At 44.1% G+C, this 15,296-nt stretch overlaps 2 protein-coding genes across 5 annotated transcripts in view; one reads left to right on the top strand and one right to left on the bottom strand.

Moving 5' to 3' along the window:
- Positions 1 to 3,345: 3,345 nt before the first annotated feature.
- On the bottom strand, positions 3,346 to 6,442 carry PDZD11 (PDZ domain containing 11). Of its 3 annotated transcripts, none has more exons than XM_027609675.2 (7): positions 6,343 to 6,442; positions 5,724 to 5,823; positions 5,196 to 5,279; positions 4,650 to 4,706; positions 4,257 to 4,355; positions 3,964 to 4,024; positions 3,346 to 3,801 (listed from the first exon to the last, which is right to left on the bottom strand). In XM_027609675.2, exons 2-7 carry the CDS (start codon positions 5,808 to 5,810, stop codon positions 3,767 to 3,769), a joined length of 423 nt encoding a protein of 140 aa, XP_027465476.1. In that variant the 5' UTR covers positions 5,811 to 5,823; positions 6,343 to 6,442; the 3' UTR covers positions 3,346 to 3,766. The 3 variants fall into 3 exon arrangements, with proteins under 3 accessions (XP_027465476.1, XP_027465479.1, XP_027465478.1); XM_027609678.2 differs by having other exon boundaries at positions 6,376 to 6,423; XM_027609677.2 differs by lacking the exon at positions 6,343 to 6,442 and adding an exon at positions 6,096 to 6,336.
- A 121-nt stretch (positions 6,443 to 6,563) lies between these two features.
- KIF4A (kinesin family member 4A) overlaps positions 6,564 to 15,296 on the top strand; it is a 112,977-nt gene continuing 104,244 nt past the window's right edge. The window contains exons 1-6 of one of the 2 annotated variants that reach the window (XM_027608432.1): positions 6,564 to 6,618; positions 6,956 to 7,096; positions 7,207 to 7,321; positions 10,268 to 10,458; positions 11,831 to 11,923; positions 14,888 to 15,054. In XM_027608432.1, the coding sequence (XP_027464233.1) occupies positions 6,977 to 7,096; positions 7,207 to 7,321; positions 10,268 to 10,458; positions 11,831 to 11,923; positions 14,888 to 15,054 (686 nt within the window). In that variant the 5' untranslated portion in view covers positions 6,564 to 6,618; positions 6,956 to 6,976. Of the gene's footprint in view, positions 6,856 to 6,955; positions 7,097 to 7,206; positions 7,322 to 10,267; positions 10,459 to 11,830; positions 11,924 to 14,887; positions 15,055 to 15,296 lie in introns of both variants that reach the window. The other variant, XM_027608431.1, reaches the window with a different exon arrangement.

Raw genomic sequence — 15,296 nt, 5'->3', positions numbered from 1 at the left:
TTTCAACTCCCCACAACACATTCTCTTGTAGACATCAATGCTTCCAAGGAGACACGTAAGTGGGTAGATGTAGGAGCGGAAAGACGTTGATATCATCATCGTGTTAGTGGGTAACACTGATCTGAACAACAAAAGGTAAGGTATAACTACAACTTCTGGCACACCCAGAGCTCAATCCCTACGGGGAGGGTCTACTGTGCTGTGTTTACATGGGAGGAGTTTACCAGTTTCAGGGAACAGTAAGGTGATGGGTTCAAGGCTTCTACAGTTCGTGTCCTGGGGAGGCATCATTACACCTCAGAAGAATCTGTCCCTATTCACTTTGAGTTACCACTTACCACTATCTGGTCCCTTATATCATTTCTCATTTGTCCAGACAAGTCTCTGCAGATAACAGGGAAGGAAAAATCCAGAACCCTCAACGTGATGTTTGAAACCAGTGACCAAACCGGTTATAATGTGAAATATGTAATACTCATTTCTACTTCGTTGAACTCTTGTTTTGCCTTGGGGTGGGTACAAGGTTCATTTGCCTTGGGGTGGGTACAAGGTTCATTTCCCCATGCAATACAAAGACCTGGAATCGTCTCTGAATCTGGCCTTTTGTAGTACGTACACACACACACACACACACACACAGAGCTATTCGTCTCTGAATCTGGCCTTTTGTAGTACACACGTACACACACACACACACACACACGCACACAGCCTTTTGTAGTACACACACACACACACACACACACACACACACACACACACAGCTATTATCGTCTCTGAATCTGGCCTTTTGTAGTACGTACACACACACACACACACACACACAGAGCTATTCGTCTCTGAATCTGGCCTTTTGTAGTACACACGTACACACACACACACACACACACACACAGCCTTTTGTAGTACACACACACACACACACACACACACACACACACACACACACACACACACACACACACACACACACACACACACACACACAGCTATTCTGGCACATGGCTTAATGCAGAGAAGGCAGACTTCCTTTGCTGAGTTGAAGGCCAGGCCTGACTGATATTTAAGGGAAAAGGGGACTAACCTCAGCCAACAGTAGCTCCCTGGTCTGCCTTCAGGCAAAAGAAATAAGATCAGAATTCTTCTGTTTCCTAGAAGCTACCCCCCTGGTAGTTGAGATTTTAACCCCAGCTACATCCCTCTTACCTTAACACACACTTCAGTGGTTGAAATCCAACTGAAGCCTTCCATGGAGTCAGGCATCAAAAGCCATTGTTCCTATTGATAACTTGGTCTCTAATTTGATGATTTTATTGCATTTGGGCTTCCCAGTAATCCATCTCCTCCACCCTCAGATTTAAGGTTTAAATACTTGGCTACTGGTGCGCCTGGGTGGCTCAGTTGTTTAAGTGTCTGCCTTCGGCTCAGGTCATGGTTCTGGGGTCCTGGGATCGAGCCCTGCATCAGGCTCCCTGCTCAGCATGGGGGAGGGGTCCGCTTCTCCCTTGCCCCCTGCCCCTCCTCCCTGCTTGTGTTCTCTCTCACTCTCAAATAAAAAATCTTTAAAAATAAATACTTGGGCTATTTACTAAGGTTTCATATGATTCCTGAACTTAGGAGTAAAATAGACTCCCCGAGGGAGTCTGGCTCAGTCAGTGGAGCAGGCGGTTCTTAATGTCAGGGTCGTTGAGTTCCAGCCCCGCGATGGGTGTGGAGTGTACTTAAAAAAAAAAAAAAATTTTTTTAACAGAACCCCTGAAAATGCTATCGTTCTTTCTTGACTGCGTCTCGCAGCTGTGGGGTGGAAAGTTCTTGCAGGGCTCAGGAATCCCACCTCACCTTCTCTGACTGCTAAAAGCCATCTATAGGGGATGCAGGCCTACAGCAGCTGGGATACCTCAAAGGCAGATACAGTTCATTCCCCGTGTTTTCTCATCTACACCCTCAATAAATGACTGGTCCTTTTGCCTCAGCCTGTTATTGCTTGTCTTCTCCGTGCTATGCCTGGACCTTTACAATGCAATTGCGTCAGGCTGGTGTCCCAACAAAAGACCCATTCCAGGTACCGCAAAGTGAGCACCAATTTAGGGTAGGAGGTTTTCGGCCTCGTAGGCCCATAGCACCTACCTGGGACTTTTTACATTTACCACACTTCTTAGATGAGCTGTTTTAAAACCCGTTAACCGCAGGCAGAGTGTTGGACCTCAACATTCAGCAGACTCAGGCAAGTATCTCAGCCTCCAGTTTTTCCAGATGGCCACTGGGGGGCAGCACAGCAAATAGGAGCATAGAATGGGAGCAGGATTTCCCAGGAAGCAGAGACTACCTCTGCCTCTACTCACAAGGATGTAGCTACCGGAAAACAGGGCATAGTAAAGCTGAGGTGGGATTTATAGAGACAGCCAGAACTTCCTCATAGCAATATACTATTTAGAACTGTTTCCCACATTTGAAGATTTTTTTTTTTTTTTAAACTCAAGATTTCCAGGTTAAACCCCAGAACAACAGAATTACTCTCCAGGGGCAGGGCCTTGGAAATACATTATTTAAGCTTCCCAGGATTCTTTCAAGGCAAACTGGGGACTTTCATCATGGGGGCACTTCACCCCATACCTAATTAGAAACCATTCTATTCTGAATGGGTATTTTAGAGATGCCAATGGAAATGGCATAAGGTGTGGCCTGGAATGGCTAATAGTGGACTGGTAACAAAGACGCTGGCAGGTCATCTGGGAGCTGGGGTGGAGAAAAGGGGGAAAGTTAACAGTACCACTCAGCCTACAAGCTGGAAATTGGGAACCAATTTCTTACTGCTGTCGCGGAAAGGAATGCATCCAAGCCTCTCCCTTCATTTGTGTTCCAGAACAAAGATTCTGGGGAAGAAGACAATTATATTAATACCACCTCCCTGCAGAGAAATGTCCAAAGCTCATGAGCGAAGGGGCATGGTTTCTTCTAGTATCCCCCCCCTCAACCTATACTATTCCTCAGTTGCACTGAAGATAAGGTTCCTGGGCCTCCCTGACGGACTGGCCAGATGTAGTTGTAAGGGAGGTAGAGGGTTGCTGGTACTTCCACTGGCACCTCTCTTTGGAAGAGCTTTTATTTTTGCCTCAATAGCATTTAAAACCCAGTCAATATCATCCAAAAGTCACACCGACATTTCCTCAGCATTGCCTTTTACTATTTTGGGGGAGAGAGGATAGGAGGGAGTCGGGGGGGGCACTCCCAAGGAGTCTCCGGAGCGATTTGAGACTGGTAGTACAACGAAGGGATGAGATGGAAGGCCCCCAGGATCCTTTTTGCTATTGATTTCTAGACTCTGATGAACATATGACACGTGTGTAATTGGCTAGCACATGGTATTCAATAAACGTCAGTTGCCTCAAGATTCTTTTTTCTATTGATTTCTAGACTCTGATGAACATGATATGACACGTGTGTAGTTGTCTAGCACGTGATATTCAATAAATGTCAGTTGCGTTTTCTAGCTGCGCTCTCCACAGGCTATACCTAGGTATCTCCATCCTTCCCGTTTGAGGGAATGAATGAAGCTCACCTACAGAACGAGGGAACAAGGAGTACAGTACAGTTTGGGTAATGCAGCTGGCTAGCTGGCTCGGTGGCAGGGCCTCACTGTATCCCCATCCTCCCCGCGCCACTCTGCCAGGGTGGGGCCGAGAGTTGAGGTTCCCAAGAGGCTGCCCTGAGGCCTAACCAGCTTGTCCTAGAAGATTCCCTGTGGAGGGCTATGGGCTGCAACTCTCTAGTGTACAGTCCTCTCTTTTTGACGATGATAATCTGGGGAAAGGAGAAAACAAAAGGATAGACAAGAACAGGTTACTTTCGGGCCTGCGCTCCCAATTCCCCATCCCCAACTTGGGAGGTGGGGGGCTTTAGTAATCAGTAGAGAGTTCCTACCCACGGCCCCGCCAGGTAAATGAAAAAGAGAGTGGCACTTACTGTAGGGAAAGAAGCGGACACGCATGCTGATTTCGCGGGCTGTCTTCAGGATCTCAACAGCCTGGAAGGAACACAGCAGCTTGTACAAATGAAGATACGACCCAGGACAGTATCATGACAGGAGAAAAACAGTTTGCTACTCCAACCTTCGGGGTCCCTAGTAGGTGCCTCCTCCTGACGGACTTGCTCAGCAGAAACTCCTCCTTACCAAGTTACAGACCAGGCTAATCCTGTCCAACCTTTCCTACCCGGGATGGCTTCTCGCCTCACCACAGCCCAGATGCTGTGCTCACCTTGCTGTGCTCAATGTCTTGGAAATCCACATCATTCACAGCTAGGACTTGGTCCCCTTCCTGAAGTCCTGCCCGATGTGCATCCGAGTCGGGAATCACCTGTTGGTAAGGAGAAAATATATGAGATTGAGGCGAGAGAATTTCAAAGGCTGTAAGTGAAATTAAGTGCTATTCAAATGTAAGGTGCTAGCGTTTCTCTGTGTGTGTGACAATGTAGGGGAACAGATGGTTTGCCAGGTGAGAAGTTTTAAATGGGAAAGGGTGTCCCCATGATGCCCCTTCTGTAGGTCTATTGTGTCATTCTTCTCCCAGGCCTTTGGACACCAGGGTTCTGCAATCTGGTAATTTAACAAAGGGAACTAGCAATCCATATTGCCTACCAGGCACACATACCTTGGAGATAAAGATGCCTAGCTGGGAGGCCTTTCCTCCTCGGATATTAAATCCCAACTGTAAGACAAGAGCACAGAAGGGGGGCTCAATATAGATCACACACACAAGAACATCTAATAGCATCACTGTATGATAGCTTGGCTTATGTGTTCCTCAGAGAGAAGTCAGAAGTTGTGGAAGTGGTATCTCAGATTTTCTGCCCATTAAAAAATTTCCTTACCTCCCTACCTGCTTTCCCATCCATCCCCCCAACCACTGTCAACTTCTGGGCCTGGTACAGACAAAGCTAGCCTGGAATAAGATGTAATTGTTCCGGAGCTCCTGAGTGGCTCAGTCAGTTAAGCATCTGCCTTCGGCTCAGGTCATGATCTCAGGGTCCTGGAATGGAGCCCCGCGTTGGGCTCCTTGCTCACTGGGGAATCAGCTTCTCCCTTTCCCTCTGCCCCTCCCCCTTGTGTGTGTGCGCGCGCGCTCTCTCTCTCTCCCCCTCAAATAAATAAATAAAATCTAAAAAAAAAAAAAGACACAATTGTTCCATAAGCTCACCTGAGCTCCAGGGGGTTTCTTCAGTGTGACAATTCGGGGCAGAAACTGGGTCAACTCATTGTTGTAGTCTGGGTGATATACTCTCTGCAAGACACAGCAACCCCAGAAATCTTACTACCAGCCTTAGATTTTATACCCACCTTCATCTGGACTACAAATGCATCACCTCGAAGTCAGGAAAAGGTGTGGTCATGGGCTTCGGTAAGTAGAACAGATAACGCTGTCCAAATGGGTAGATGGATAGCATGGGGAAATGTTAGCAGCCCAGTAGCTCCCCACCTCTTTGCCTTGAGGGAACAGAAACTAGGGCTCTGAATTTCCAGAATTCTCTGATGTGAATGGACTCTGGCAGGAGGATTCCCTTAGAAGTTCCCAAAGGGCCCAGTTGTTCAGAATCCAACTTCTGGGTCCCCTGGCTACAACAAAGGCTAGAATTCACCCTCCACTGGGCTTTCTAACCCTGCCATCCTACCTTTCATGTACCATCTCATGCCCACAGGGATAAATCCCCTACTTAAGCATTCCCACCTCATGAGGTGGGATCCATGCCGGGGGATTCTCATAGGCAGGCAGGAAGACCACGGGGTAGTCATCATAAGGAATCCGGCTGTCCATCTCCAGCAAGGCTCTGGAATGGAAGGGTGAATCAAAGCTGATAAAAAACGGTTCAAAAGGGTCAGCAGTCCAGCAAGTTTCAAAAAAACAACCCCACTCCATCCTGAGGCTGTCGGTCTATGGGCTCAGCCCACTTCCTGGTGATAGAGGCTGAGAGAGAGAAAGAAAAAAAAAGATGGACGAAAACAAGTAACTTTGCTGAACACCTGGATGCCAAGCGACCTGTTAAGTTACTCCATAGAGACAATCTCCTTTCTCACAACAATCCTGCAAAATAGATGTTACCGTCTTCATTCCAGAGAAGAGGAAATCAGGAGCGTCTAATTTCCGAAGTCCAAGAGAGGGGCTGCCTCCAACTATCCATAGGGACTCGGGGCAAGGCACCGCCCCACATTCCCTAGATGAGATCAGTAACGGTGGGGGTCCCCAGAACGGCCCCTCCTTCACCGCCAGCCACCTTCCAGGTCCCCGCCCCGCATTCTGCTGGAGTCCGGCGCACAAGCCGCGGTACGTGCCACACCGCCTCACCCACCCGCAGGCCTCAGGAACCTCAGGCTCCGCTCACCGCCAATTCAGTCTGGAAGCCGGAAGCGGATGCTCGGGTGGATCGGAAAGGGCGGGTTCAGGGTGCGGCGCGCAGGTCCTCCCCTTCCCAACGCGTCTTCCTGCGCGCGCCGACGTGCGTGCTCTGCCCGCAATCTGTCTGCGCTCCGATTGGCTGGCGCCTCAGGGACCGATTTGAAACTTGGCGGTTAAAGCTCCGGTTGGGACAGGGCGGCGGGAGACCAGGGAAGGGACGTTTAGTTCGGTGAGTTAAGGGAGCACACCTTAGCTCAGGATCTGCCTTTCCCGGGACGCTGGGGCTTTGGTTCTTTGTCGTCAAGAAACCCCCGCTGGGGGTTTCCTTTTCATTTCAGACTCCACTTCGCTCTCTTCAGAGCGTGGGGCTTGACGGGCTGTCCGGTCGTGGCCAAGTCTGAGGGACAGTGACTCTCCGGAGGCAGCGATCCGGCTGGGACGGGGAGGCTACCACCGCTACTACTGAGTTCCGTAACCCATCCCACCCTCCAAGGCGGGCCGGAACTCCCACCCCTCCCGACCTACCAAGACTCATCAGCAAGTATCTTCTTTTTTCCGCCCCGCAGAGACGGTGCTGCGATAGGATCATGAAGGAAGAGGTGAAGGGAATTCCTGTAAGAGTGGCACTGCGATGTCGCCCTCTGGTCCCCAAAGAGATTAGTGAGGGCTGCCAGATGTGCCTTTCCTTCGTACCCGGGGAGCCTCAGGTGCGTAGGAGAGTGCTGGGCCTGCCTCTGAACAGCTGGGGCCAAATGGCAGTGAGGGGCGTGGTCTCGCCTTTCAAGTTTTCTTACTCCTTGTCCCTTGCCTTCTCTAGGTGGTGCTTGGTACTGACAAATCCTTTACCTACGATTTTGTGTTTGACCCCTCTACGGAACAGGAAGAAGTCTTCAATACAGCAGTAGCACCGCTCATAAAAGGCATATTTAAAGGTAAGGCTATTTAATTCTTCCACTGATTCTCGAGCATATATTTTGTGTCAGCCACTGTGCATGGGTGCTGCAAATAGGGGAATAGATGAAACATGAGTCCTGCCCTCAAAGAACCCACAGCCTAGGAACTAACTCAATATCGTTTGCGAAAATCTGTACCCTTGATGCTAGTTTTATACTGTATTTGCTTTCTGTGGTTCTGCCCATCTTTGACGTGTACATATATTTTTGTTAGTTTGTCCTGGAACTTCATTCAGTTCCAAGCTCTTTCATGGGTGCTGAAGATGATCAATTTGCCAACCTACGTAAGGCCCAGGTATTCTGAAGCCTGTTGAGGATTCAGAGAAGTTACATAGCTTCCATGCCCTGGAGGAGTTCAAAGTCCAGAAGTTGGAGTGGTAGTAGATGACTACATACGTAATTTTAAGTACATAAAAAATTTTAACCTTTTTGCACTTATCTTTAAGAAAAAATATTTTAAAAAGTTAAAAATACACAATAGAATAAGTCCTGCTATAGAAGTAGCACTGCTTTCCAAGTGTTATGAAAACCAAAAGGATGGCACTAACTCTGCTTGGGTGATTAGGGGTGAATTTCACAGCATGGGGAACCTTTGAGAGAGATCTTGGATGATGAATAGAATTCTTTCAGGTGAAGAAGGATATTTCCTAAAACCCCTGAGTACTCTGACCAATCTTTATTGAAGAAGCTAAGACTTTAGTGTTGTTGAAGACCATAGCAGTATAGCAGGGTTCTAAAGAAGGGAGCAGTGCCTGAGAGATGTTTAATTACTGTTATTCTAGTACAGAGGTTATTCAGGATTCAAAGCAGAGGTCTATGTAAAAGAAGTTGAACCACAGCACACCAGTCCCTTAAAGATAAAAGACACATTTGTACATTATATAGTCTTTGCATCGAAAGAAAAATGCTTTCCAGCAGTATCTCTAAGCGAACTTCCAGCGTCTATTTAATTTTTTTTTCCTTTGATAGGGAACTCACTGACTCACAAGGTGGTCCCATTGATTGAATTTGGACAACTTCAATTGCGCTAGATTATATTGAGATGAAATTTGCTTCCCTATAATTTCTACCCAGTGATCTTAGTTCAGCCCTCTAGGCAAATTCACATATTTTTCCCACTTTTTAAAATGATATTATGGCTCAGGACACACTGAACACTTTGTTTCAAATTTTTTAAATTTTAAAGCAATAATGTCAAACTTAGAGAAATGTTGCAAGAACAGCATAAAAAACTTTTTTCCTGAATCATTTGAGATGGATTGTTGACCTGATGCCTCCTGAATACTTTAGTGTATATTTGCCACACTCAAGGACTTCCTTCTACATAACTACTGTATAAGCATATAAGCATCAAAATCATGAAATTAGCATTGCTACATTACTACCATCTAGTCCTCAGACTTTGTTCAGGTTTCACCAGTTGTCCCAATAACATCCTTTAGAGTAAAAGAATCTGGTTCAAAAGCACTTGTTATATTTAGTTGTACTGTCTCTTTATAGTCTCTTTCATTCTAAAGTTTTTTCGGTCTTTTGTGTGTGTGTGTGTGTGTGTGTGTGTGTGTGTGTGTGTGTGATCCTGACTTTTAAAGACCAGTTGTTGTGTAAACTGTTTATCAATTTTGGTTTGTCTGATGTTTACTTATGATTGGATTCAGGTTGTATATCTGTACCAGGAATATCACAAAGTGATGCTGTATTCTTCCCATTGAATCCTATCACCAGCACATGATGATTTGTTTCATTACTGCTGATGTTCATTTTGATTATTCGATTACAGTGTTATCTGCCAGGCTTCTCCACTATAAAGTTAATCTTTTTCCTATTTACACATTTGGAAGACAATTATGTGATTCTGCCTAAGTCTCTTCTAATTAACCATCCCTGTTTCCTTTAGCTATTCTGGAAACAGTATGGTTTCCAGACCCTTCGTTATCTAGTCATCTTCCTCAGAATGTTGCTTCAAAGCTCAGTAAGAGCACTATAGTTCTATACTTTTGTCTTAACTTGGGAATCTGAGAATTGAATTATAGTCTTTAGAGGCATATGAAGTAGGTAGTGATTCCGATATATATGTTTGGTTAACATTGCTCTCGGTTGCAAAGACACAGCCAATATTTTTCAGTCAGCTCAACATCATCCTCTTGTACTCAGAATTCCCAGTACCAGAGAGCCCTGAATATTTTGGGGAAAGTACTGAAACTTGGTTTCCCCAGTTATTACTATGTACACATATCTGTGGTATTGTAGAAGATTATGGGATATTATTCTTTTGCCTCATGGTCATGCCAGGTGATACTAGCTATTTATTACAGTGAAAATCTTGCTGTAACATCTTATGATCTTTCAGAATATCAAGGAAGGTCTTCATTTAGATAAACAAGTTCTTTTCAAAAGAAACAAAATGCCAAGGAGCCTGATAATATGGTCCAGATGCAGTCTGAGAGTTTAGATAAGGAGTGGATTCTTTCACTGATCATAAAAATCAACTTTGTTGCTTTTTCAGGTGAAGACTGGTCATCAAAAACATATGTTGGAATCCCTTCTATTTATGCAACTTCTAAGACTTTCATTTAATTCCCATAATTTAGAATTGCTAAAAGTAGAATTATAAAGCTCTGAATGGCTTTCTTGCAGTGCGTCGGCCGCCTTCATTATCTCAGTCTTTAAGTGTTTTACTTCCTAGCTTTTAAGGGCAATGAAGAGGGGCACACATTCTGGGGCTGGTATTTTTCTTCTTTGCTGGTTTGGAGAAATGCAAAATCCTGGCATGCATATAAGTTTTCTCTGTGTCTGCTATTCCTAAGAGACCCCTGTCTTAAGAGAGCAATCTCAATTTTGTTGCAAGTAATTGCTGAAGGAAATGGTGTATATTGATTGGATGAAAATATTTGAGTACCACTATGCATGTGACTTCTATTTTGCCAGGATACAATGCAACCGTCCTGGCCTATGGGCAGACTGGCTCTGGAAAAACCTATTCAATGGGAGGTGCATACACCGCAGAGCAAGAGAATGAACCAACAGTTGGGGTCATTCCTAGGGTAATACAATTGCTCTTCAAAGAAATTGATAAAAAGAGTGACATCGAATTTACTCTGAAAGTGTCATACTTAGAGGTAAATGATTTATCTTTAATTATACTGAATTCAAATGTATCTTTGGATAGAAAAAATAAATCCAAATTAAGTTTTTTCTTGGCATGACTCAAATTAGTAAATTGCATTTTTAGTAAATTACATTTTAATAAAATTGATAGAGAAAATTTACTGGCTCAGTTGGAGCTGGCTCCTGCCCAGTTCTTTTCTTGTCAGAATAGTCTGTTTAATCTGATTGTTGGAGGAGTTGGCATCGCCGCATAAAAAGATGATAGGAGTTCTTTAATTCCAGTTTGGCCTCTGCTGCTGATTCCCTGTAGCGTCTGCAGAAAAATATTTGATTTTCCTTTGCTGTTTTGAGGCCTGAGTGACAATGCTTCTACTTCAGGAAGAATGTTATAAAAAATGGGTGAAGTATTGAGCTGTGTGATAATAGAATGTGTTTATTCAGCAGATGTTATTGAATACCTGCTGTGTTACAGGGCCTGTTCTAGGTACTTGGGATATATCCGGGAACAAAAAATCCCTACCCTTCTGTGGTTTTCATTCTAGTGAATGTCACTATACAACTAGATTGACCAGTTATATCTAACCTCGTGACCTCAAACACATCACATGTTCAGGAAATTTATGGGTTTTGGGAAACTAGCTAGTTGGTTCCATAGCAGTGATTAACAAGCAATGATTAAACTTATATAATGTAAGCATGAAATTATATATTGTATGTGAATACTCCTTCCTGGAGTTGAATCTTAATACATTAATAGGTATTGGAGGTGTAGAGTTGGAAGGCAGGGAGTTAAACATCATTAAGATTTAGCCTTCTTGAATCTCTTGATTAACCCAGTTGTGGTCAGGTAATCAAATGTAAAAATTACTTAAGAACCTGGTATGTTAAATTGCAGCAACAGCAATAATAGCAAAACAAATATGGTGCTTGCTATATGCTAAACACTGTTCTAAATACTTAAAGTTCTGGTGGTTGAAATATTGGTTGCCACTTCTCCCATGTGCTTCCCATTTCCACCCTCCACTAAGGACCCCTTACTTAAACATTGTAGCAAAATCAGGGAAGGTGATGCTGTTATGGTACCATCAAAGAACTGAATTTGGGCACTCAGGTAACTTTTCACTGTGTCTGCAATTCCCAAGAAACTGTCCTAAGAGAGCAGTCTCAATTTTGTTACAATGAATATGTGAATTCATTCTTGTAAGTATCCAACGGTTACATGTGAGATTAAAGGCCTTTTCTTAATTATAAAAATAATATGTTGTAAAATATTTTTTAATACAGAAAGTCACAAAGAATTTTAAAAATCACCTATGATCCCACCACCCCAAGATTACCACTATTAACATCTTGTTTTTACCACTTTATTTTTAACAATACCAGATTTACAACGAAGAAATTTTGGATCTTCTATGCCCATCTCGTGAGAAAGCCTCTCAAATAAATATACGAGAGGATCCTAAAGAAGGCATAAAGGTGTGTTTGTCTCATTTGTTGTTACTGAAAAATGTTGGCCACTGCTAAAGTTCACATCCCTTTTATTTGCCACTGTGGTTTTAAAGGGCTACTGACATCTCAGTCTCTTAGATTTTGTGTGATCCTAATTTCCTTTGTTAATCTAGAATATTCCTAGATGGGAGCTCTTGTGGGGAAGGAAGTTTTATCATCTTCCTGTTACCTGTGGAAGGAATGCTAATATCAACTAAATATTTATTAATTATTTACAGAGTTCTAAGCCTGGGCTATTCAGTACAATAGCCACTAGCCACAAATGGCTAAACTTAAGTGAACTAAGATATAATGAAACTTAAAATTTAGTCCCTTCATCACACTAGCCACATATCCCAATAGCTACATGTGGCTGTGGCTACTATAGGACAGCACAGATATAGACCATGGTCACAGGAAATTCTGTTGTGCCAGCACTATAACAGGCCTTATGCTAGGCTTTGGGATGATATTTAAAAAGGAAAAAATTAAATAATATAAAAAATTTAAAATTCATAAGTACCACAGGAAGAAGAGATCACTTATATGAGAGGCTTCTGTTGTATGGTTTAGATGCAGGATGAGGAGCTATAGCTGAACAAAATTTGAGGCAAGGTTGGGACTTTTATATATGGGAGTGGACCAAATCCAGAAGCCGGTATTGAAAACAGGCAGAGCTTGGGTCTAGCTCCAGCTTGAGTATTCAGGGAGAGAATCCAGGGCTGGAAGTGGATGAGAGTAGGTTATATAAATGGGAAAACCTGGTAAAATGGTGTCTTACCCGTCTTCTTCCCCTTCCTCTCTTCACTGCATGGAAAGATGAAGGTTTAGGGTACAGGTGCTTGAAGAGCAGGCGTGCTTCTGATTTTTTTTTTCCTTCTGGGTTATTAAGTCATTAGCCAGGTATTAAAATCAAGGCTTGAAGGATCAGACCTATTTTGAAAGCCTGATAGGGGCGCCTGGGTGGCTCAGTCGGTTAAGCATCTGCCTTCGGCTCAGGTCATGATCCCAGAGTCCCGGGATCGGGCCCCGCATCGGGCTCCCTGCTCAGCGGGGAGTCTGCTTCTCCCTCTCATTCTCCCTCCCTGCTCCCCCTCTCTCTCTCAAATAAATAAGTAAAATCTTAAAAAAAAAAAAAAGCCTGATAAACTTGGAATACAGGAAGACAATTTGGATAGTGGGGATAAGAAACCTGGGCAAAATGCATGCTATCACCAGAAAGAATGTTGGTACTGAGCCAGGTCTTGACCCAGTTCCAAGATCTTTTATATGCCCCATGCCAAGGGAGGAATTAAATCCCAAGCATTATTTGAGGTACAATTTTCAGTACAAAAGAGTATGTGTTTTGATAAATCGGGGTGGGTGAGGACAAGTTTGTGAACACTCTTCAGGTGGGATAGATGGAATATAAGTAGAGAGAAAAGAAGTAAAGGGATTTTGGGGTAAGGAGTAGCTTAAGCAGAAAAGCAGAAAATATACTCCTTGGGTTAGTAAGACTAGACCAGTCTGTCCGGATTTGAGGCTCTTGGTTGAGAAGTAATGGATGTGTTAGGACCAGATTATGAAGCCAGGCTAAAGCTTCATGTGTTCCATCCCTGTGGACAGTATATAAGCGAGACTGCTGTGGCCACTTTTACCAAGTTTTTATCTTATGCGTATCTCTCTCCAACAGTGTTAGCTCCTGGAGGTTAGGAGAGTGTCTTAAAACCTCCTCGGATCCTCATTATCTAGCACAGAACTTAGTAATTTGGTGACATTTTCGGAAGCAGGATTTTAGGAAGACTAAACACAAGCGGCTTGGAAAGGAGACAGACTAGGATGGGGAAGGCCAGTTGGAGAAACTTTGCCTTCTTCTTCAAGCATGAAGTAAGATCGGCCTGGACGAGGCAGGTAGATGTGGAAAGGAAAAGGAAGCAATGGATTCAAAAGAAAAATGGCTAGGAGTTGGTGACAGATGAGGTATGGTGAAGTGGGAGGAGAGGAATTGAAGGTGAATCTGAGGTTTTGCGCATAGAGATATTAACAGAAGTGGAGAGAATCGGTGCTGGTGGAAGGAAGATGAGTTTGGTTTATAAATCACTGTTTACAAATATAAGTGGCAGGCAATTAGAAATGAAGGACTAGAAATTAGGGCCACAGATGTAAATCTGGGAGCTATGGAGTAAGAAAACAATAGCATATTTGGGCTAGCAGGGTCTTCGTTATCATCTAGTTCAATCTCCAGAGGCTCTAAGAGGTTTTAACGTGTACAAATTCTCTTGGGTAGATACAGTACCAAGCGTAGGACCCTGTTTTCCTGCTGTTTCCCCTAGTGAAAATGAAGTCTAAAACCGGTCAGAGGTATAGGGAAGGGCACAGGGTCACATGGAGAAAGTAGCAAAGAGAAATACTGTAAGTATTTGTGTTGCCCTTGCTGTTCTTAGGGCCAAAGCTCACCTTCACTTGGGAGCTCCCCAGAGGGCACCTATCCGTTGCTCTATCCTAAAATCTAGAGATCTCTTCTAGCTCTAGTGTTGTCTGGTACCCTTGTTTTGGAAGTTCCTAGGGGAGATTAGGGACCTTGGTTTGCTGTGATCATAGAGTTGCTAGTTAAAACAGTCCTTGTCACCACAACTGTCCTATTAAGGTTCTATTGGAACATGAAAGCATTATTATTTAAAAAAATTTTTTTTAATTTATGCATTTGACAGAGAGAGATATAGCAAGAGAGGGAACACAAGCAGGGGGAGTGGGAGAGGGAGAAGCAGGCTTCCCGCCGAGCAGGGAGCCCGATGCGGGGCTCGATCCCAGGACCCCGGGATCACTACCTGAGCCGAAGGCAGACACTTAACGACTGAGCCACCCAGGTGCCCCTCAAAGCATTGTTTTTTAACCTACCAGTCCTTCTATCTCTGATGAAGTATGTAAAGCGGAATCCTAAGGGCATTTTTTTTTTTTCTTTCTCTGAATTAGATTGTGGGACTCACTGAGAAGACTGTTGTAGTGGCTCTGGACACTGTTTCTTGTTTGGAGCAGGGCAACAACTGTAGAACTGTGGCCTCTACAGCTATGAACTCCCAGTCATCCCGATCTCATGCCATCTTTACAATCTCCATAGAGCAAAGAAGGAAGAGTGACAAGTAAGTTGCAGTTCACAGTTTAAAGAGTCAAGATTGTTAACAGTAGTTCTACCAAAGTTGAATATCAAGTTGCTTCTTCAGTGCGTTTGACGAATCATCGGCCATCAGTACCCTGAGCACTGGTAACCAGTGGAGCCATTTTGACTCACTTGAAAGAAAACCAGAGCCAGCAGGTCGGCTTTGACACTCAGCCACCCTTCAAGCTCATGCACCATTCTCATTTGTGTCTTCTTGTCATCACA

This window comes from Zalophus californianus, chromosome X (genome assembly GCF_009762305.2).
Source record: "Zalophus californianus isolate mZalCal1 chromosome X, mZalCal1.pri.v2, whole genome shotgun sequence".
NCBI classification, from domain to species: domain Eukaryota; kingdom Metazoa; phylum Chordata; class Mammalia; order Carnivora; family Otariidae; genus Zalophus; species Zalophus californianus.
The sequence above is the reverse complement of the archived record's forward strand: the minus strand, read 5'-3'. Positions and strand labels throughout refer to the sequence as shown.

Coding starts and splice junctions, on each gene's coding strand:
- PDZD11 (XM_027609675.2), bottom strand. CDS start 5,810: ATGGACAGCCGGATTCCTTATGATGACTACCCCGTGGTCTTCCTGCCT. Junction 4,707..5,195: donor AGAAACCCCCTGGAGCTCAG/GTGAGCTTATGG, acceptor CTTGTCTTACAG/TTGGGATTTAATATCCGAGG. Junction 4,356..4,649: donor TAGGCATCTTTATCTCCAAG/GTATGTGTGCCT, acceptor CCTTACCAACAG/GTGATTCCCGACTCGGATGC.